The sequence below is a fragment of the Enoplosus armatus genome, chromosome 7 (assembly GCF_043641665.1).
Source record: "Enoplosus armatus isolate fEnoArm2 chromosome 7, fEnoArm2.hap1, whole genome shotgun sequence".
NCBI classification, from domain to species: domain Eukaryota; kingdom Metazoa; phylum Chordata; class Actinopteri; order Centrarchiformes; family Enoplosidae; genus Enoplosus; species Enoplosus armatus.
The window spans coordinates 19,737,869-19,761,500 of NC_092186.1; the positions used below are offsets into that span (position 1 = coordinate 19,737,869).

The following is a 23,632-nucleotide window of genomic DNA, read 5'->3' on the forward strand; positions in this document are numbered from 1 at the left end:
GCAGCAAATAATTCGACAGAGGCTCCAAATTTGTGCATTAAAAGAAAAAGCCGCATTTCTTGGTCACATTTGAGGACCCTCTGGACTCAGATGGCCTTGTTGACCCGTTACGACATACAGTATTTGGGTCTGCAATGTGACAACAACTTTCAGGGTGACCATTATTAAGTGGAACTGTGATGAGTGTGTTTTTTCATTGGAGTGTATTAATTATTATTTATTTATGTCACTGTGTAACTTGAACCCTCTTTCCTCTCGTTCTGCTGCAGAGGAGTTGTCTGCCAGCTGTAAAATGTTCCCGCTACATCGAGAGAGGTACAAACACACGTCATCTCTGTGTTGTGGCGCTGCATGACAGGGATGGGCGATAACTTAAGTTTAGTTTTTGATCTCCTCCCAAACATACTGAGCATCAGAGGACTGTTACTGATACCTTAAATGTTAGCATCATTCTTTACTTTGTCTGAATATGGACGTTATTTGGCTAAAAAACAAGGCAAGTGGAAAAATGTGCTAAATGTGAATATAGAAATCACAATACATGTTCAGTCTAAGGCAGCTTTTAATAGAAAAGTCAACATTACATCATGAAATTGAGAAAGAGCTTTTGTGTATTCATGCTTTTGGCTCTGGTTTGATACTCTATGATACAACATCAGTATCTGATAGTTTGGGGATCAATCCGCCCATCCCTACTCCATCAAACATTTATTTGCCTCTGAACAAAATCCACCCTCATCACATCCCCATAATGTTCATCCTCTCCTCAGTATCTGTGGTAACTGGAGGTTTCATGCCCGTCATTGTGTGCAGATGTTGTCAGCACGCTCTCCTCCTCTCGCTGTTGTTGCCTGGTGTCTCTTCCATCATATCGTCCTCCTGTCAGTTGCTGCTCGACTGCTCCATATACTGTTGCATTGTTTGAAATCTTTAATGGTGCATCATATTTTTATAAGTTGCTGGTATGTTTTGCATGTTGACTTTCAGAATAACTACAGCTGTCAAAGACATATAATGGTGTAAAATATACAATCCTCTGACATGCAGTGGCTTGAAAGTATAAAACCACAAAATGGAAATCCTCAAGAGACAAACTGTATGTACCAATACCACAACTGGCTCACGTTCAAGCAAACCACAGCCATTGTGCACTGTGAAATGCATTTTATAGCCATTCAATGTTCGATACTCAGAAGATGGACTGTCACATTAACTAAAATTATAGTTCAACATTTTGGGAGCTAAACATGTGACTTCCTTGCCAAAAGTGTGACAAGAAGACTCTCATACCTGTGCGGTAAATATGTAGTTTGAGCTAGCAGCCAGTTAGCTTAGCTTGACTGGAAGATAGGATTGTGAAGTGTGTCACATTCATTCTTCACTGGAAGCTTTTTTTTGTTAATGCCTTTTTGTTTTATTCTTCAGTGCCAATACAAGTGTTTCAATGCCAATGTTTCCTTTTTCAGTTCAGGTTTTGTTTTCAATGCCAGACTCTAAAGTCACTGTCCTGGCTCCACACGCCTGGCTCCTGCTGCAGTCTAAACAAACAGAAAAACATAAGAGTGGTGAATAATAGTATAAGTAAAGTATATAAGTATAACTACTTGCTCTAGCTGTTGAAATGCAGGGTGCAAGGTAGGTCACATTATGTGTTATCTATCTACACATTTACAGAGGAGTCATCACATGATGATAATGCTGTCCATGTCATCTCCTTTACCTTAATGTCACCGTGCAGCCTCCCTCTACAGCACAGAGGACGTCTAAACTTTTGGTTTCAGCTTCAACATAATCAGTTAATCTGCTGCGTAATACCATAAAAAAACTCTTCAGCTTCTGTGTCCTCTCACTGGCCAAGGAGAAACCTTCTGCTCTGTGGGGAGAAGTGCTTCTTAATTGCCATTTTGGAGACATCTGCAATTGCATGAATAAACACTCATCTCGGCTCACTCTCTCTTCTCTGTTCACTTCATTTCACCGCGTTTTATTGGCATGAAAGCGAATAACAGTGCCGCCGGAGGATCGGCTCTTTCTCCGTGTCTCTCCCTGACCTTCATATCCTGAATGCAGAAAACACTCCGGCTTTGTGTGTCACCATCACAATGTGAGACAGCAGTAACTTATCAGTCAGACCCCTGCAAGAGGAGCTGACCTTCAGATAAGCAAAGTGCTGTGCTGCCGCTGAACACAACCAGAGCACACGTTTCGGGCATTTTTCCAAGTGTCCCGCCAGTTAAAGGCTTGTGGTCGTGTAGTTTATTGGTTAACATCCTTTGAAAAACTGGCAACCATAATCCTTGTTTTACTCCAAAGCTTTTCTTACTTTGCAGCAGTGTAAAGAACTTGTGCAGCGTGGTTTGTTGACTTGTTGAGCTGCTACAGTAAGAGTTAGCATTTCCCCTGGCGATGCTATTTTGGTAGTCTGTGTAGTTGTAGTGTGTCATGTTGCTGGACCGGGCCAGACACTTTCGCTGGCTCAGGAATGTGGACACGAGACTTACTCACTCTCGGAGGTCAGAGGAAGCAGACCCTTAAAGGAGAAATGCTTTTAGAGGAACAAAGAGAAACTGCCAAAAAGAAAAGGAAAGGAAAAAAAAAAAGTTTCCTGTCAGTGAGAAACCTGAAGTCCCTCGAGGCTGAAAAACCACAGCAGAGTTCCAGTTCTTTGTGTCTTGTCATGCGCAGATGGTGAAAAATGATGCTCTGCTGAAGCACTCAGCTGACGCTCTCATTTAGACTCAATTTAACTCTTTTTTTCCCCCTGGGTTTATGGGTTTATGTGTTATTCAACCTGACAGGCTGAACATGGGTTTCTATGGATACTTCAGGATTACTGTAGAAGTGTTTTCTATAGATGACCCTGTAGTATATATGTACTGACCGCAGCTTCTCACCCTCTCAACTATAGATTTTGCGCTATTGGAGAGAGACTTGAATATGAATGACATTATGTGAGTTGATCAATAAACTAAAGTTACTTCAGACCTTCACACCTTCACCGTCTCCAGTGTAACAGCAACATTTCAAAGCTGGCAGCTCAGTGAAAGGATAGTTTCATATGTTTTAAGGCTGTCTTAAAACAATACTCAGCTTTTGGTCTTTGTAATAGTTCCTCTTGTCTGCACTGCCTGTGAAAAGATCCCTTCCTAATGTGATTTTGATTTTTTGAAGTTTCATATTAACTTTAACTTTCTAATCAATTTATGTAGAACAAGGACTATGGATTTTGTCCCCCATCACTTACATTAAAATTTTGTGAGGAAGGGATCTCATAACAGTCAGTATGGACAGGATGAACAATTACAGCGATCAGTAACCCTTTCAATGTACATATGGACATGAGAGTGTTGTTTAAAAAGAACCTGAGGGCTTAATGGAAAAATGGCCATTACAAGTTCCCAGAGCAAAATAAATAATAAAATATATTCAATTCACACTCATATGAAACAGGGAAAAACTGTAAATCCTCCCGTTTTAAGAAGCTGGAACCAGCGAGGTTCTGAAAAGACTTTTGATTATGATTATTATGATGATTAATTGATTATCAGAATTGTTGTTGGTTAATTGTCTGTCGCTTCACTAATCGATTTATAGACAAATTGTTTCAGTCACGGTTCCTGAGGTCCCTCTTGACCTTGGATTAACAGTTTATTCAGATTATGAGCATCAATCATTTTTTGATTGAATAATCAGCCAATCACAATCAGTCATGACTCTTGTTTCCTCTTCCTCTAAACACCTAAAAATCCTTCTGATATTTATAAAAGTGGACAGAGTTGATGAAATGACAGAGATGATATAGAGACAATATTGTGAGACCTTACTACACAGATTTTGGACTCCTCCTGATATTTTCCATGAAACTCTTGCTCCTGTTATTTAATGCAAGGTAATGTGACTAATATTTTACCTGCATGTGACAGCATTTTTGACTGGAGTTGGATACCCAGCTGTATACAGGATGTTTAGCTGCTCGTGCTTTGACCCTTTCTCAACTTCTTGGCCATCTCCTCCTTCATCAGATCTCCTGCAAGCTTTCTGATTTGCTGTTTCAAGTGTGAACGTTGGCTTTTAAGTACAACCAATAGGATTTTTGGCAGCAACCATTGCCCCCCCCCCACCCCCCCCCAGGCTATTTACAGCCCACAGAGTTTATCGGCTCCATTATTGGCAGTTTGAGGAGTATTTTCTCAACTACAGAAGTGACTGGCTGGGTTTGACTGCAGGGCCGGAGAGGAGGGGGCAGCTTCTGTCTCACAGAACAGAGATTCAGGGGGGTGAATGGGTTCTGAAGTTAAGAGGAGAGATGAAGAGAGCAGCGAGAGAGGATTAGAAAGTGATGACTTGAGGGCGAAGACACACAGCTCTCAGACAGCACAACCATGGTGTGTGTGTGTGTGTGTGTGTGTGTGTGTGTGTGTGTGTGTGTGTGTGCGTGTGTGTGGTGGCAACTAGACACTAAATAAGAAATGCATTTAGAAACTTCTACCCTGAGAGCCCCGGAGCATTTTCTTAATTTTTGGTTGTAAGCTTATCAAAACTGGAGATATCAGCATGACAGTATGATAATATTGAAAGTCTGATATGAATCTTATCTTATTATTGTATTTTTATATATCAAATCTCATCCCATTTAAAATGGTTTTCTCTGTTTCATTTCATATAAAAAAAAATCAATTTGAAGATGTCACCTTGGGCTTTAGGGAAGTGTAATGGGCGTTTTCCACCATTAACCGTTGAATTGAGAAAATAATCCTAAAATCAATCGATAATAAAAAGAATTGTTAGTTGTAGCACCAGTAGTTGCAGCACCTGTATCTAATGGTTAGTTTTCAAGTTGTATTTCCCACTTTGTTGGCTCATTCATGTGTACACCACTCTCTCAATTTTGATATTTTCAACTTGACTTGAAAGCAACACAATAGTTTTTAGTAGTATTAGTATTAGTAATAGTATTTTGTTGAACTCAGCACGTGTCTTTCCCACATCACTGTCAGTTTATATCTCTGTGAGATGTGATCTCTATTCTACAGGAGGTAATGAACCGTTATCAAAGAACAGTCATTTGAAACTGAGCATGAAGTCCTGCAGTGAATGCAGCCTCACAGGTCAGAGGAAGTGTATTAAATCCTCCTCCTCTCTGTAGAAAACCCTCGTACTGTCTGGCCTCCAGCTCGTCCAGATGGAGCTATCATGGAAGTCCCTCTGTTTATGGCCTTTGCTGCAGGCAGCAGCCAAATACCGTTGTGATATTTTCCTGTCCCTGAGAGGACTATTTCATCTATATGAATGTGAAGCTGAAAAAGAGCTTGCATGCTCAGCAGAAGCCTCTCCAGGAGACAGACTGAAGGAGGATAGAGGCTGTTTGTTTGGCTCAGCTCGACATTACATCAGATCTCTCATCCTGTATTTACACCCATAACCCTGAAATTCATCTGAATGCTTCACTGCAATTAATTTATCATGAGGGTGGAGTGTAGCTGCTGGCCTCGGGCCTGCATGCCTCCTCTATCTGGTGTCATTGTGGTACTTTGATGGGGAACATAGAGGACGGCGAGTGGATTACAGAAAACCTAAAGCTTCAGCCATCAGCTCAGACTCAGCTGCTTTACTCTTAACATTCTCTGACAATGGCAGAATATCAAATAAAGGTTTCTTAAGGCAAACTTTCAGAAGTTCTTCTGAGGGAAAGTATAGTTTTAAAGCCGTCAGTTGGCACCACATCAAAACCATCAGATGATCCAGCGGTGACAGCCCCCTGCGAGAGACTGCTGCAGACTTGTGTGGTGCATGAACACAAAGACGTGCAGGACTGAAGATAAAATGTCTCAGAAAAGCGGTTGTGCCTGTAGAGGTTTGAACCACACTTGAGGATTCAGCCCCGTCCCCCCGCTGGCCTGCCTGCCCGCCTGGGCTCAGATCCCAGCAGAGCTTTCTCTCCTGTGTCCCCCAGGTTTTGCCAGTCTGTCATGTTCTGTATCCTCCAATCTGACCCTGAATACAAATAAAAGAAATCCCAAGGAGAATGTAGAAGTTGTTCTCCTTAAATGAAAAAGTGTTTTTTATAAAACGGGCTCTTCTGCCAGAGTTTTACAAACTACAACCAGCTCTCAAAAGCTTCTTAGGTAACTCACATCTCCAGTTCAGGCACTATTGCCACTAAAAATGTAGACAATTAGTTTTTAATATTTTCTCATTTTATCTGGTATTCCCACCAGAGATGAAGTAGAAATTAGAGAGAGAATTATTTTGATTGTTCAAGCAAGATGGCAGACATTACCCAGCTAGTATATAAACCTTTCTCCCACATTTCTCTTTATCGATCAAGTAAAAGTAACATCTGTATCTTCACACAGAAGAAGGCACAAAGGGAATGTTTATATAAAGTTATGGCTTGTTGTTGCCCTCATAATGCTTTAATAATACTGTTAACCTGTTTGTTTGGAGGTCAGAATGGTTTCTGAGTGAACAGGCACCATATGCAATTTTCACAGTACAATTGTCTTGAATGAAAATCTGCACACGTGTAGTGTGTTATGTTGCTGTCTGTAGCTGCCACTCTTAGCAACACATTTTCAGCGGCATTTTAGTTGTTTTCTTCTTTTTCCAAAATATATTAAACATTAGTATCGTTATACCTTAACTTAAAACTCAGCCTCCCTGTCGGAGCTCACCTCCTCCACTTAGAGGCTTACGTAAGACACTATGACACATACAAACACCTGAAATCAGTTTACACCTCAAACAACACGTTGTCATGTTTTTGACCCCTTTAATTACTGAGCTGTGATCTGAACACAGTTCTCCCTCCACTCACGCATGGATGCACAGCAGTGAGTGTGTACAGTATGACGGAGGGGGGTGGATGTATATTTGACCTGGAAAAGATGAACAATAATCAATCCAGATGACCCCTCACTGGATTGAGGCCTCTGGCTCACAGCAGGAGGCGGGAGCCCTTAGCACACAAGATCTACGAAGATTAACTGTGCATTCACAAGTACGGAGTGCAATTTAGAGGTACTTGTACTTTACTTGAGTATTTCCACTTAATGCTACTTTATACTTACCCTACAGTGAAATATTAGTAGTTTTTACTACATTTATCTGAGTGCTATAGTAACTACTTACTTTGCAGATTAACATATCACACACAAAATATATGATCAACTTATAAAATATGGTGCAATTTATAGCTTCAACTAAGCAGCAGTATATAAAGCATATAAACTTCAACAAGCCCCATCATTATAATTCTGCATACATGGTAATGTTCAGTAATGATCCATTAGTTGTATGAGGTTTTGTTTACTCTTGAACCTTTCTGCTGCACATATTTCTGCACTTTAACTAAGATGTTGAATGCAGGACTTTAATTGTGAGCATTTTTATGTGGTGGTATTGCTACTTCACATAGATGTGTTGAGTTCTGATTCAGATCAGACAGAGCTTGTCTTCCTGTGGTTAGACATGTTGCTCTGATTCTTTAACATGAGCTTAACATTTCACTTGTCTACACTTCTCTAATGACAGCTCTGCAGGTTGTCAGATATGAATAGCTGTCTCATGCAGGGTTTTGCTCTCGCAACACCTGATTTAATTAAGAGCTACACAGTTTCATGTTAATTGGATGAGGTGTGCGTAAAGATCAAGACACCGTACCGCATCAGACTACTCTCCTCTCCACTGCACCGCATTAGTTAAGACAAGGCTTCTGAGACTGTCAAGCTGCTGCCACGGTGTTTGCTCTCCCTCACCTCAGGAGGAATTTAATCCAGTTTTAATCTGCTCATATCATCAAACCCCAACGTGATGCCTCCTGTCTGAGCTGGTTAGCTTGACAGGCTTTTCACAGGGCAACATCAAGAATCAAAGATCAAATGAATGACGGGACATTAATTTCTGTGTGATCCGCTGTGACGGCTGGGAGCTGATGAGCAGACAGTCATCATTTCTCATTAAGATGAGAGTATGATAGAATGGAAATCCTCACTGAAGCTCTTTTACTTTGATGTTAATTCTTATTTATTTAGGCTTATTGGCTTACTGCCTTTAACATCCTGGTTATCAGTTATGCAGCCAGCTAATTAGTTTTATTGAGTGTAATTAAGTACTTTCATGGTGCTGTTAATTTGCTTGATTCGTGTCTGATGTTTTGTGCAGGATTTTACCTCCTGACAGAGAGATAAGTGTTTGTTACAATATCTTTCTTAACCTTAAGAAAAATGGCATTGGTTCTATCACAGTCTCTTTACTGTTAGCCTCTAAATATTTTCACTCGATGAATTGTTGCTAAAATGGCCTTGTACTAAGGGCAATTGCACGGTGGCTGTTAAAAGTGATGGAGATGATAACTCACACACATAAATGCTCAAGCTGGGAGATTTGATGTAGTGATTGACTGTTTGGAAGCAACGTTCATGTTGCCCTACAGATGTCCTGTCTGTAACAGTGTTGGGTAATTGTTTTTGTCAGGATGTAGCTGGAACATTTCTTGTAGGCATAATTGGGTTGAGGTGACCGGTAGAAGGTAGGTAGAAGTGGCTGAGTTAAACACCAAAAGGAACCAAGGGCATGTTTCTCCTGCCAAGGGATGCACCGTTGCCAACTTCACAACTTTTGTCACTTTTTAACCTCCTACATCTTTATTTCTTAGACGCGACTGACAACAGTTCTGCAGCTGCAACATTTCCCACAAAGAGCAAACGAACAAGTTGCACTTACTATAGTTTGTAAAGCTGGGGTACATTCATCATGAAAACATTTTACTTTTCTGTGTTTTTTAGTCGAAAAATGTTACACACAATACTTTGCAACAGCCTTTGTTATCTGTTGGACATTTTTCATGGGGTGTTTCAGGCGTAAAAAACTATAGATACATGATGAAACCCCAGCAGAGAGCCAGTATACCCAGTAGAGGAACACTGGAACTGGCACATTCAAATGGAATGTAGCCATTATTAATATTATTAATTACACCTTTCCTTCTAAACATGTCAAAATACCAGCTGGGAAAAAGGTCTCATGGCTTAAAGCAACTTTCTAAGCAACAAGTAAATTGTAACTAAAACAGCTGGCAGCACTGAACCAATAGGAAAAAGGCTAAATGCCGTAGCTTCCAAGTCAAAGCCATAGTAAGCCAAGCAAGTTAGCTACTAGCTTGCTAGTTAGCTTGCTTGCTTCTCTGACTCCTGTGAGAAACTGGAAGGGTAGTTATCAGAATATTTGAATTGAAACAAAGCCAAATAAATAAAATCTTAAGAGCAAAGAGACTCAGCAGTTTGTTCATTTTTAATCCAGTGACTCCATGTTGTTCAGTTAACTTGGACCCATATTTGTATCATCAATCAATTAGAGATATTTTTTGTATCTGTAGCTGCTGCCGTCCTGGACCTGAATCTGCTTCCTTGGCTGTGCTGCTATTGTCTATTGTCAATTGTAGCTTCAGTAATCTGCGTTGAAACAATAACGACTATTGTTTGTATGCAAATGTAAAGTAATTCCAACCAAATCCAATGGGAACAATGCTTCATATAGCCAGTGTTGACCTATATAAATGGTTATTTCTCTCGCTTAGACAAAGAACAGAGCCTCCTCCCAGCACACATTATCCTCATTAATGTCAGTATGTAATTGACTTTCGAGGGGAACGGCTCGTTGCATACATTAACGTTATGCAAACTATTAGCTGTGTAATGTTGCATGAATTCACCAAAGTGCCCGCGTAGTCCTTAATCGTCCCGTGAGCCTCTATTCACTGTTGGTCCCCACAGCGAGTGCATAGTTCTTCAAAGAGAGCAGCATGGCTAATTGGACTGCTAGCGGTTAGCACATCTTCAGCTTCATATGCACCGATAGCCTCATTACACCGGGAGAGCACCAGTGACCTCGAGGTCCTTGAAAATCACCATCACATTTGGAAATTGGGAGTATTTTTGTTCCTATTTATAGCTTTATCCACCATCATTGCACGCTCCGTGGAAGAGCATGCCAAACAAGTCAAGGCTCCGCACTCAATGATATTCAGCTCATTTTAATGATGGTACAGATCTTTTAGCCTTTTGGCTTTGATCAATGTGCTAATGTGTGTCTGATCTTTTTATTTTTCTAGCTCATACATTTTGTATTGCATTTCTCATAAGGATAACTATGAATGCATTTTTTTCTAATCATGGTTCCTTATACTTTTTCATAAAGCAGCACATGAAAGCTTGTTAACTAAAATGTACTGTATGAAAGTTTATACCATCCAAAACTAATACATTTACAGTAGGTAGTACATTTCTATAATGCTGTAATTAAAATGAACACAACAAACATGGAAGTATATTGACGACAAAAGATTTGAGAGAGCACAAAACAAATGGCCTCTTCTCAGCGTGCAAGTCAACATTATCAGCATTAGACCGCTATGTTTCAGAGACTTTTTTCAAACACAAGTAGCATTAATTCGAACTTTCCATGCACCCCTGTTCCTCTTGGTGCTCTGCAGACATCATGCATAGCTGTCACAACACACCACAAACACAATAATGGCGCGCGCAAAAGCTGTTTTTCCCACAATAATGTGAATATGCCTTCACAGTACCTCTGGTGGCAGCTAGCCATGCGGGCCAGAGGTTTGGTTATATTTGTTAAGGTTTTCAGAGATCTGCTGCGGAGGCTGAGACACCTCCCCAATAAAATAAAGGGAAGTTGTGGTGCTTAGAGCATTGAAAAATAAATGTCAACAGTGTCCCAGTAATTCAGGATTATCTACAAACTGGCTGTGAACTGTTTTGAGTCTTATGCTGAAAATAAAAAGTCATGTAAATTATGAATTATGAGAAACCGTGACATTCTTTCTGGAAAGACTGTTGAGTTTTTCAAAAGCAATTTTAAGATTTCCATCCACTTGCATTGTTTAAATGTGAGATCATACAGTGAGATTCAGTGACAGGTGTCTCAAAATCTCTGAAAATAAAACCACAGTTGGAATAGCTAGAGGTAAAAGAAAATATGTTGTTTTGTAATTTGAAGTAACCCTTTTCAGGTCAGTGTATAATAGAAATAGAAATTGCATTAGACCTGGAATTAGAGTCTGAAACTGTTCTCTTTCAAAAGCTTGCTCATCTTTATATTCTCTGTGGAGAAACTGGCTCAGTGAGTGAGCGTCGCATGAAGACAGATTTATGTCTCTTTAAAATCAGGCATGTAACACTTGACCTCAGGCTCACCTCACTGTTTGTGATCGAGCTGAGTGACAAATAAAGCGTTCAGCCAGAAAAGAGATTTATCCACCTCCTTCAGAAAGTGACACCTACTGTTACAAAATGATTAATAGCATTTAAACAAATGAGGTGCATTCCAAAAGGTATGTTTGAAATACTAATGCTCATGTTTCTATGTTATTGTTCTATTAATATCAATCTTTTATTTATGTATATAATAAATCTTCACTATGTTAATTTTAAGATTCTTTCTTACCTAAAAAAAACAACAGGCTTGTCTTTAAAACGGCTTTATTGAAAAAGATATTGATTGAAGATATTTGCAAAGGAGTGCAATTATTTCTGTTCTTTGCTATAAAACAAAGTTAGAAGCTTTTGAAACTGACACCAAGTTATTTTTATAGAGAAATCATCAGCTGGGAGATTACTACTGCACCAATGCCAGCAGGTGCTCATGGGACACAAGCTATTGGAAAACAGCACTACTGAATGCAGTAAAGATAAGCAAAATAATAAAAAGATAAAATACAACATGGAAAAGGACAAATATTTTCTTGCTGGTCAAATAATTCTTGCCACATGTTTTGGAATTTGTTGGTATGCTGCAGATATCTAAGAATCAAAAAATGTGACTCATTTCTATATGACTTTTAAATCACTTCGGAAATTACCTAAATTCACATTTCAACAGCACATAAATGTAGAGACTACCGACAGGGTTAAAAAACAGGGCCTCCTGGAAAATCTGCAGTCATAAAAGGATGCGTGTGTGATATTTATCAGTGTAAGTGTTATGAAGTGACTGAGTGCAAGGAGGGTGAGAGTCTGGGTACACTGAGTAGTTGAAAATTGTTATTTAAGTGTTCATTAACTCCCCTTATGCAAATTTAATTAACTAGAATGTATTGCAGATAAACACTAGCCAGCTAACACAATACTAAACACACAGATGGGTACTGTAAACAGTGGCAGCTTTAGCAAAGATAACTGACAACTCCTCTTCTTCTACAGAGTAAGTCCTTCTTTTGAACACATGGTGCCTTCATGGCAGGAGGACCTACCTGCCTGGATACATACAGAAGTATTTTGTAAATTAATTGGACACTAAATCACCTGTAACAGTCAGTTAATATGTTCTGGGGGGTTTTTTGTTGTGTGTTTTAAAGGGAGCAGCCCATCTTCAGCGCCAGAGCTCATGTCTTCCAGATCGACCCGGCCACCAAACGCAACTGGCTGCCAGCCAGCAAACACGCCGTCACCGTGTCCTTCTTCTACGATGCCAGCCGCAGCGTCTACCGCATCATCAGCGTGGGCGGGACTAAGGTGGGGAGACCGTCTACCCCTACTGTATATGTTCACATCACAGACAGACTCTGCATATATCAGACACAGGCAATGATTTGAACATTGTCATGAGGATTTGTAATGGTGGATGTGGAGAGGCGCTGTGTGTGAGAAGGCAAGGAGGGTCACTTGAGCTCATGAAAGGGCCACTTGCTGTCACACATAGGGCGGCACCTATTGTTATCTGCTATCATTTTCAGATCAAGATACAAAAAACAACTCTGATTCTTTAAGAGGAGAAATGTTAAGAAGGTGACCAAGAAGTCGTTCTTTAAACCACATTTTTTCAAAAGACTTTTCCTGCATTGATTGATTCTTCTATTTAACAAACTTAACTTTTATTGATTATTGTATTTCTGTCAAAGAAAGCCAGCACGAGATGCACAGTATATGTATTAGTATTACATAAGTTTAGGGACTCCTAGTAGTCTCACATCCTCCTGACTTGCATGTTATTTAGCCCACTCTGTGCAGCCTATCCTGAGATTCTTCAAATAAAAGGGAAATTTATCTGTTTTCCATTTGGTTGTGGCAGTCATGGGTGGGGATGCATTAGTCAGAGCAGTGCATTGTCAGCAGAACATTATAACACACACACACACACATTGGTAATGCAGCACCCACAGCAACGGTAAAGTCCCCACACCAACAGCATATCTTGTTAGCGTCTAAGTGAAACTCCAAGAAAACACTGCGCTTTGTAGTCATCAGCCAATTCTGCCAATTCACCGCCCTGAGACTTGAGGCTTTTGGAGAGGAGACCAAAGAAATCTACATTTGGCAACAAATCCACCTAATCATACTGTTCACTTGAGAGTATAACTGAACAGATCACGGCACACCACAACAAGCTTTTTCACTTAGCGCTTTCTCTGGCCTGGTTGTTAGATATTTTGTCTTTATTTGCACGCACAGTTATCCAGTAGACCTTCATAATGGTTTTCTAACTATAACTTACACAACTGCAAAGGCTCCTGATTCTGAGGACGTCATAATCTAAGTGTGAGTTGTGGTATTAATGTTGCTATATTATTTATTATTGCTAATGAGCAATCCTAAAGAATTGGAGTCGATGCACCTTCATTACAGCTACTGTAGTTGTGGATTTACTTAGAAATTCAAATTATGAAGAAATTTGTGAAATGAAAATATGGTTGTAAACAGTGCTGAAGGAAATACAACAATTTGATTTAAAAAATCATATTAATATTAATATATGTGTAATAAATGTGTTCCAGTGAAATAGTGAGTATCTATAGCAAGATATATAAGATATATATCATAAAAATAAATATAACTCTATTTTCTCTCCTATATCTCAGATTTATTTCGACTGAACACCCTCCAGTGTATTATATCATATTTAATGCAACATGTTATATATATATATATACTACTACTACTTTTGTTTTCATGTTATTTATTATTATTATTATTATTATAGTTTTTTTGTTATTGTTATTTATTACTTCTTTTATTCTCTGTGGTGTCAGGCCATCATCAACAGCACCATCACCCCCAACATGACCTTCACCAAAACCTCCCAGAAGTTTGGCCAGTGGGCAGACAGCCGGGCCAACACCGTCTATGGCCTGGGCTTCTCCACAGAGCAGCAGCTGCAGCAGGTAAACGCCACTCGCACGCACACACCAAGAGTCTTTCATTTGTTAGATATGACACAGAGAGGGTATGGGGGGAAAAAGAAGGACTATGGGAGCAGGAGAGGACAGTGATGTGATGATCATGGCCCCATTTTCAATTCCTCTTTTGTCCAGATTCTTCTGATGCGGCTGGATTATATTTACACTTAGACACAAAACGTCTCCAGTGTACATTTGGAAATACAGTTTATCTTTATCTCGCCATGATGCAGGTTTTCATACATATTTGAATTTTACATTTAATTTAAGATGTTTAAATTATTAGATTGAAATTATAGATAAAGAACAAAAAGAGCTCAGTAGTAACAGCACTTGAAAAATAAATGGATCTTGTGTGACTTCTGTCTCTTCTGCGCCTCCACCTGCAGTTTGCAGATCAGTTTAAGGAGGTGAAGGAGGCGGCCCGTCTGGCCAGAGAGAAGTCTCAGGAGAGGTTTGAACTGGCCAACCCTGCGCTCAACATCGCAGCTCCAGAGGTAAAGCACTGCTCTGCGTTCGTAAAGCTACCCACAAGTTTTCTTAGTTAGTTCGGCTGATTAGAGCATTTCCCTAGCAAAAAATGGAAACTCTGTATACTCAAATATACTCAAAATAATAACAAAGATAAAGAGGTCAATCAGTCATGCTCTGTGAATGCCAAAACCTAATTAGCCAAAATAAGTAAATGATAAGGGGACATTTACATAGTAATTTATGCATTTTTCCTTTGCTAATTGTTTAGTAATTTATAGCATAACAATAAATCACCTCATGAAAGCTTTTCCATTTGCTGATGTGAAAACAAAGGAAAGAAATGCTGAAAACTGTCCACAGAGTGGATTATCCTGAATAATCGGGACTTTGTTTCTGAAAAGACACATTCCTTTGAGTTTTTCAAATTGAATTTTGAGATGCTTCGAGTGCCACAAATAAGGTTCATTCACCCCCATTATATTGGGGTGGTGGTACAATTCTCAAGTGGCAGTGATCTCCAAACCTCAGCAAATAAAACCAAAACTCTGCACAGAGGATCATTTTCATTCCAACTTAGTGAACTGAGGGTAATGAGGAGTAAGAAAAATATGATTATGATGAAAATGAAAAGTTTTTTAATGAATGCACCTTTTATAAGGAGCAAAATGAGTTGTGATATATGCAATTATGTCCACTGTGTGCAGACGCCACCAAGGTAACTGCTGGTAATGATTTAAAAAGCACTGGTATTATATTATAAACACAATCTGAAAAGCTTACAGTGCAAGAGTTTGCTGATCAGACTTTAGAGAAATAGACTCCATGAACCTGTGACCTTGAAGGGACACGATGGTCTCTGTAACACCCAGGCCAATACGACAGAGCGGAGCAGTAATGTCCCAACGAACTCAGTGCCTTTTGTTTCTATTTTAAACATATACAGAAGCACGAGGGATTAGATGGATCCCCATCTGGCCGCTCCATTATTCTCCCATTGGTTAACTCCATTAAAAGATTTCATGCATGACAAATGGAGATGGGAAGCAGAAAGAGATGCCGGCGCTGAAGGTGTTTGGAGGGGCAGTAATGGCCAGGACTGAAAGAAAGAAGAATGAGGGATCTGGAGAATGGAGGAGGAAAGAGGGGAGATGTGGGGGGCGAGGGAGGGAGGGAGGGAGGGGAGCTGAATCATCTATAATTGAAGGGAATCTGGCTGCCGCTGAAAGGACAATTGATTGATTGATTAATTTTATTCATGGATTATCAGACACAGAAAAAAAAAATCAAAAGACAACATTTCCAACATGGTCCCAAGATGTTAAAAACAAGTACAGCTAAAGTAACAATGTTATTATAGTTATGCTGAGTATGGACCACTGCTATCTGAGAAGTATTGAGGAGCATACCCATTGATAATAGAGTACACATGATGCATGCTTTTTCTACTCTGAGCTGTACTGGCAGCAGTCCCTTCTGAATTCATCACTACCAACATGAGTTAGAGGGGATGCGTTTAGTGAATACAGAGTATTATTATTTTGCATCACCTGCAGTTTGTTCCTAAGTTTAGATATCAAACCACTGTATCAAGCAGAACATGCATCATCGAAATGACACTGTATCAATGATGACACGAGACATTTCTTAACAGAAAAGTCGAAAAGCCACTCACTTACACTTTCTAATTCATTACCAAGAGTGTTCTCAATCTCACTGACTTCATTTCCAGATACCAGTAATGCAGAATCATCAGCATACGACAAGAGGTTGGATTTCACAGCCGCTGTCATATCATTTATATATGTAACAAATAAAAGAGGCCCTAGAATAGAACCTTGCAGAACACCACATGTAATATCCTGAGGTTCTGATATAACACCTTTAACATCACATGCTTGAGTTCTTCCTGTAAGATAACAAGTGAACCATTATACAGCAGTCTAAAACCCATGTACTGTAGCTTTGGCTGCAGTATAGTATGATTTACTGCGTCAGAGACTTTTTGCAAATCGAGCAAGATCACGCCAACATACTTTCAGATGGGAATTTGAATATAGATATGGATTATAGATTTACTATATGAGTAATTACATTAGAAATTACACTGGCACTATCCCTCAGAAGTCTGGCTGGAATAAGATCCAAGCCATTTGCTTTGTTTGTGGGTAATGTTGACAGACACGTCCTTACCCTTTCCACTGAAACAGGACAGTGGCCAGCTTTTATCCTGCCATTGAAAGTTTGCCTGCAGTGCAAACTTTTTGTCCTTCACCTCTTTTTCCACAAGTAGATTACAAGACACCGAGCGATATTTTCTGGGACAGCTCTTCTGACATTTACAGCATCAACAATGACAACACAACTCGTACACACCCTATTTGGGTGGCTGTGGCTGTGATCAAACTTGCAGGAAACAATGTCACATGCTAACTTTTGGGAAGCTTCAGAGCTGCTCTGCCGGTCTTGTTTATTAGTTAGTTCCGCCAAGTATTATCAATAAGAGTGTGTTGGTTGTTGGTGTAGAGATATGGATTCAAAACAGACTAAAGCTTGTGTGTGTGTGTGTGTGTGTGTGTGTGTGTGTGTGTGTGTGTGTGTGTGTGTGTGTGTGTGCGCACAGTGTAGAAGTCCTAACAAAGAGCCACTCAGCAGGTCTTGAGACTGCAGAGTCACGCTGCCAACCGCGACCTCAGCTCTGAGACACTCAGATAAGAGCTGATGGTTTGTCTTGTCTGTTTGTTTAACGGCAGAGAGAGAAGATACGACAAAACAGAGCATCAATACCAAGAAGGTCAGCTGCACAAGAAGTCCGGTGCACAAATTGAGCAATATTTCATCAAACTAGCTGATATTTAATGCTAAAGTTTATTATAAATATGGTTTCTATTGAGGCCCGAGGACTTATACCACAGTATTGATGCTGGACTGAAGCAGACCTGAGACTGGGAGGTCAAAGGTCAACTTTGATCAGTAATTTTCCCCTTAATAGAGTGCTGCAGGAATGAGTCATAAAACCTGGAAATGAGTTAGCATTTTTACACTTCCAGTTCCCTCGTCTCAAAGTCAATGGCTTTTTGGTTCGATGCCTGAAATAAGTTCTGTGGTTTACACGTTTTGTTCTACGACATAAAATATGTCAGATACCCCACTCGTGAATTTTGAAGGTTTTATGTGTTTTAAAAAAGGCAGTTGCTAATAAGTGGCTAAATGAGACCGAACACCTAAAGTCATCTACTTACTAGTCCGCCTTTACAGCCTCCTTGTGTTTATTCCCTATATCTGTCTGTCTATACATCTATATCAATCTATATTCTCTTAAAAGGTGAGACTAGTGGTGGTGACATTGAAGTAATGTGACCGTGGTGTTGTTTGTTTATGGCCTAACATTAGCTTTTTACTTCTGGATTTAAGTATCATAAACTTTGCCACAGAGCTCATTTTCTGCAATAATTCAAAATCCCATGGAAAAATCCCATTGGCTTTTTGTGGAGGGAACCAGGGCAATGCTAACTTCTGCCTATAAAAATACGCCATCCCTGCTGCATTACCTTCCGTTTTTTAAACTTAATATGACTAGTGGTGCAGATAACTCTCAAAACGAAGTGTCTGATACTGTCGCTCTGCATTCTTTGCACTTGTGAGTCTAAATCAAAATGCATTTTGTAATATGATTCAGTCTGAAGTGTAAAAATTCCTTTTAGTGCCTTTAATGTGTCATATTCTGATTAATATTCACACTTCAGTTCAGATCATGGCTAATGCGTCAGTGTATTTGACATTAATCAGTTACTTTCTCTTTTGATCACTCATATCTGTAGAGCTTTCTTTTTGCTAAAAAATACTCAAGACTAGATTCATACTTTTTAGACTGGGAGTCAATGACAAAAGCTTACTTTGAGATCTAAATTTGTTTGTAAATTAGTAAAAAAAGAAAAGAAAAGTCATAATTAGCTGTATTTGTTGTTGTTTTGAGGTAATTCTTTTGGGCATGTTGTCTTTATTGGACAGTGTTGTCAGATGGCATGCATCTCAACCAGTCAGCCATCAGGAATCCCCAATTAGGTGTATTTGTATAACACTAAATTAATTTTGTTACAAAGTGCTTTCTGGTGAAAGAAATTAAATGCAAATGTAACAAAAAGGAGAAAAGACATAAAGATAAAGAAAGACAAAAGGCAGAACAATTGTCCAACACTGCTTTTGTCTTTCTTGCCAGTTGTATGCACGTGTGAAATGAACTTCTCCTGCATGCCTCTGCTTTGGCAGGCATACTGGTATTCCTCTGTAGGACTAAAAATGGAAAACAATGAATGAGTGAATTTGTTATTCGCAGTGGGGAAGTGAAGCCTGAAAACAGCTGAATTTATGTCCTCAGTGTGTGTAAGTGTGAAAAGTCTGCACACACAGAGGTCAGAGGTCAGAGTCAGTGACAGAACAGCAAGCAGAGGTGTTACATCCTGTAACCATGACAACAAGAGACCTTGCTGCCTGTTAGGTGCTCATGCCCCCCCCCCCCCCCGCACACACACACATACAGAGCACAGGGACACTTGGTCATGCATACACACATGCAAAATTGATTAATCAAGCGCACCTAAAACACACACACACACACACACACACACACACACACACACACAGAAACATCACTTAGATTGCTGCAAGGTCAGACACAGGCTAGCAGCCTGCACTGATGTCTAGATAAGACAGCAGTCATTGATTTTGTGTCAGGCAGTAAACACAGAGGTGTTGTTGTGGTTATTATCATGTCTTCTGGCTCAACGCTGCTCGTTGTAAAAACAGCGTACTGCTGACTGCCTGAACCTGTGTAATATAGAAATAATACCCAATCAAAGCTGTTCTGGAGTGGGAGCACATGAGGTTATTGTACGTATGAACTACAGCCAGTTATTGATGGCAGCCCCAGTGTAGCTATAATGCTCCATTAAGGCTTTTATATACCAGTAAGTGAACTGTTTGTTAATGACAACAAAAACACAATAATGATTGTAGACAGATTGTAGTTATTCATATACAAAGATTTGTCAAAATAACTGCAATGCTTGAGAAGAAGAAGGTAATAATTATAATAATGATACTGGAAGCAAACATACAACACACACAGCCAAATATGCAAACATTACATCATGATAAACTGATAAACCTACAGAAAATGTTGGTTTATACAACGTTGGAGGGAAGCTGCAGTATTTTCTCTTGTATCAGTAGGTTTTGCATCACATTCAGCTGGTCAGTAACAGCCCTGGTCAGCAACCATCTCCAGTATTGCAGAGCTGTATCTACGCAGCCTCGAGCTGTACAGAGCACATATTCTGCCTCTGATATGTGGATGGCAGCAGGGGATCTGCATGCAGTAAAGCTTTAGCTTTCAGGCTTATTTGCAGAGCTCAGAGATAAGATGGAGGAGGAGATGGTGAAGTTCAGTGAGATAAAAATGAAGAAAGATACACAGAGCAATACAGAGTGCATTGTAGAACTGACAAGTGCAAAGATGATAAACATTTTTATGGCATAAAATAATATTTTTATTTTTTCGTATATGCTTCAGTTAAGGGGTTTTGTATTGACGCCCCTGTGGAAATTGAGCCCCTAACCATGGCCCTGTTTATGTGTTGTGCAGTAGAATACAGCTTGAATAACCGTAAAGGGGATAAACAGAGTCATAAAATGCAAACGGCACTGCTGAAATATTAAGATTAATAGAATTAATAAAGATACACCCACTAGGGGATTACAGTAAAAATTTGTTTTAAAGGTCCCAAGTACTTTACAAGCCATGATTTTTTCCCCCCTTTTGAACATGTTGCTTGTGGGCATTCGATAAAGGAAGATAAGAGCAGATGCGTATGTGTACACTGTTCAGCAGCTAAAAGTATTTTCATGATGGCACCTTCTTCACTAGTCTCCTGCATGACCACACATGTTGAGCCGATACTACCATTTACCGTGATGTTGCCAGCTGCGCTGACCATCACAGGTCAGTATGATTAAGAGCTAAGATGACCAATAATGTATTAATAGAGGACCAACCTGGGTCAGCTGTAACACCTTGAAGACATTTTGGGAAATACGCTTATTCACTTTCTTGCGGAGAGTTAGATGAGAAGATCATGTCATATCTGTCAATTCTATCTGGCTGCTTTACGTAGGGTTATGTGCCAGACTATTTATTGGCCTGGAGCAGTTTCCAAGCAACCAGGGGAGACTCCAGGAAATTACTGGTCCCAGCCAATAAATAGTTTGGCCCCCAAGAAAATGATAATTTTTATGCTTCGGTTTTTGTCCAGATTAAACAACCGATTTATAATGTTTTAATTAGTGAGCTTCAGAGGTGCCGGTCGGCACATTTTGTAAACGTTTGCAAGAGCCAGGCTAGCTGTCTCCCACTGCTTCAAGTCTTGCAAAGCTAACTGGCTGTAGCTTCATATTTACCTTACAGATGTGAGAATGGTATCAGTCTTCTCATCTAATGCTCAGCAAGAAGGCAAATAAGCATATTTCCCAAAATGTCAAACTATTCCACCAGGTGCTGCGATTGAGAGTGCCTGAAAAACTAATCAAAGACATGAGGTGTTAATGAAGAGGCACTTGAGTTTAACTTACATGGTTGTTGGAGTTTGTCAGACAAAAAAACCCCAGGTTGTTAACCACTGAGCTACACAGTAAATGTAAATAAATGCAGAAAAGAGTAGAGAAGAATGAACATCTGCAACAACAGTGTGAGCACAGCAGGACACAGGAGCGGTTTCCCTCCTCTGACAGGTAAAAGCTGTCATTTGTTTGCGCCTGCTGATTGGATCTTTTTTCCTCTGCGATCTCCTCCCATACATGGTATCTATGCAGAGGCAGACAGACAGAGAGGCAAACAGAAATGCCAGTCATCAATATTTTAAATCACAGACTTGGCATTAAAACCAGCTAAAAAGAAGCGTGTGTGTTGTTTAGTCGGGAGGACAGGTGCTTCAAGAGAAGCCTAAGCATGTACCTCTGATGCATGGACACATGAATAAATAAAGCAGGTTTGTGGTCTCAATGAAACATTGGGTGTAGAAACCGGAGCTTTAAAAAGCTAAGGGAGCCAATGGACTGATGCTCAGATAAATAAGTAAACAGTGTAGATGTACTTAAGACGAACAGTGGTGCAGAGACGTCACGATAAAAGCTCTCAGGAAAGCCGTTTAATATTTAAAGTATCTGGGATTCCATTGATTACAAAGCAAGCCTCCCCTCAGGACACCGAAAAGTTTCTAAGTTGCTCCTTTGGGGTTTGAGGTGTTAAAATACCACATCCACACATGCATGTTTATTTTGCAGTTAGTGTCCATGTAGATGTTTTTTTCTCTCAGATTTGTTAGTGCTTAACGCATGGTTTTAATTATCTAACAACTATTTTCTATGTCTCCTCACTTGCCCCTTCCCTCTCCCTTTCCCTGATGCATCGTGGGACATTGTCATCTCTCAGCTCTCCCAGGTGCGTGAAAACACACACTCCACTCCACAATCAAAAAGCAATACAAAGGCAACCATCTTCTTTTGTCTAAGGGACTACGGTGTTCATAGTCATGCGTCTTAGTGTTACATGGACTATCGTGCTCAATAATTCATCTGGAGTCTGATCAAAGTTGACTTCAGAGCATATTTAGCTTCAGAACACAGCTGGTGTTCGCTACAAAAGAGGAAAAGCTTTGTTAACGGCAGCAGCAGCAGCAACAACACAAAATGTAATTGAATCTGTGCATTTTATCTAAAATGTGCATAATAAGTCAAAGTTCTGCAAATATCATTATCCGTTTTCTGAATTTTCAATTTCATCAAAATTGAGAAACTCCAGACTGCACACTTCATTGATATCATCAAATATCCCCTGTGGGCAGACAATACACAGACATGTCCTTTTAAATGTGAAAATTCCTTTGAACTCTGGCTAATTAGTCGCTGGTCGTTTGCAGGCTTGTGCTCTTGTGTCCCTGCCTTGTTTCCACTCAGCCTGTTAGCGAACAACATATGGAAAAAACTGCTGTAAATTTGTAATCCCATTTATGACTTAAACATGATCCACAGTATGAATTATTCAGAGTTACGCACAGCCGATCCGTTGGCTTTTGGGCCTGGACTGGAGTTGTCTTAGCTTTGATTTTTCCTGCTCTCGGGTTCCTTCCTCTGGACACGGTGCTCATCCACATGAGTCGGCTGTGTGTTTTATTTCCATATCTATCCATAAAGACAGACAGAGAGCTGCTGAGCTATAGATAATAAACCAGCGTCCTCAGGGGTATACAGTCAGGCTCGCTCAAATTAATAATACAAGCTTTTTCTACAGTAAGTGCAGGGTTGTAATGTTTCAGTGAGGCACTTGGTCACTGACAAGTTCAGGTTTAGGTTTCCACTCAGAAAGAGGAAGACACAATGCGATGGGGAAAAGAAATGTGCCCAAGCTAATTCATCTGCACACTTCTAAAAAGGAGACTGAGCAGCCTCAAACTGAGGAAAATGGTTCACAAAACTGTGTGAAAGGAAGCTTGAACCCATTTCTGGGCAGCAGGGAAGGAAAATATCAAAGCAGATTGGTTAGACTTGACTATGCCAGGCTGGAGTCGAGCCATCTGCATGCTGTAATGTCATATTCAAAGTCTCTTTGTGACATGAGAGGAAGATGAATGACTCTTCTTGTACTCAATCACTATTCAGTTTATTTAACCTTAATTTTATACAGTAGGCTTCTCCTAAGGCAAAGGCAAAAACTGCTGACTTTCATGTTGCAAATATAGCAGTGCACTTATGAAAAATGTGAGTATGAAGTTACAAGGAGCGAGGTGAACCTTCCTGTTGCATTATGGCTGCAGATCCATTCAGTGTTCTAAGTAAAGGAAGATTTGATATATGTTACTGTGAGACACCAACTGTCTTGATTGTAGCCCTCCAAAAACACTGCTTTCTAGCTTG

At 39.9% G+C, this 23,632-nt stretch overlaps 1 protein-coding gene across 1 annotated transcript in view; it reads left to right on the forward strand.

Moving 5' to 3' along the window:
* The window catches only part of LOC139287584 (homer protein homolog 3-like), a 41,834-nt gene that overhangs the window by 2,359 nt on the left and 15,843 nt on the right, over positions 1 to 23,632 (forward strand). The window contains exons 2-4 of the mRNA XM_070908693.1: positions 12,377 to 12,533; positions 14,048 to 14,179; positions 14,584 to 14,691. Coding sequence (XP_070764794.1) covers positions 12,377 to 12,533; positions 14,048 to 14,179; positions 14,584 to 14,691 — 397 coding nt within the window. The remainder of the gene's footprint in view (positions 1 to 12,376; positions 12,534 to 14,047; positions 14,180 to 14,583; positions 14,692 to 23,632) is intronic.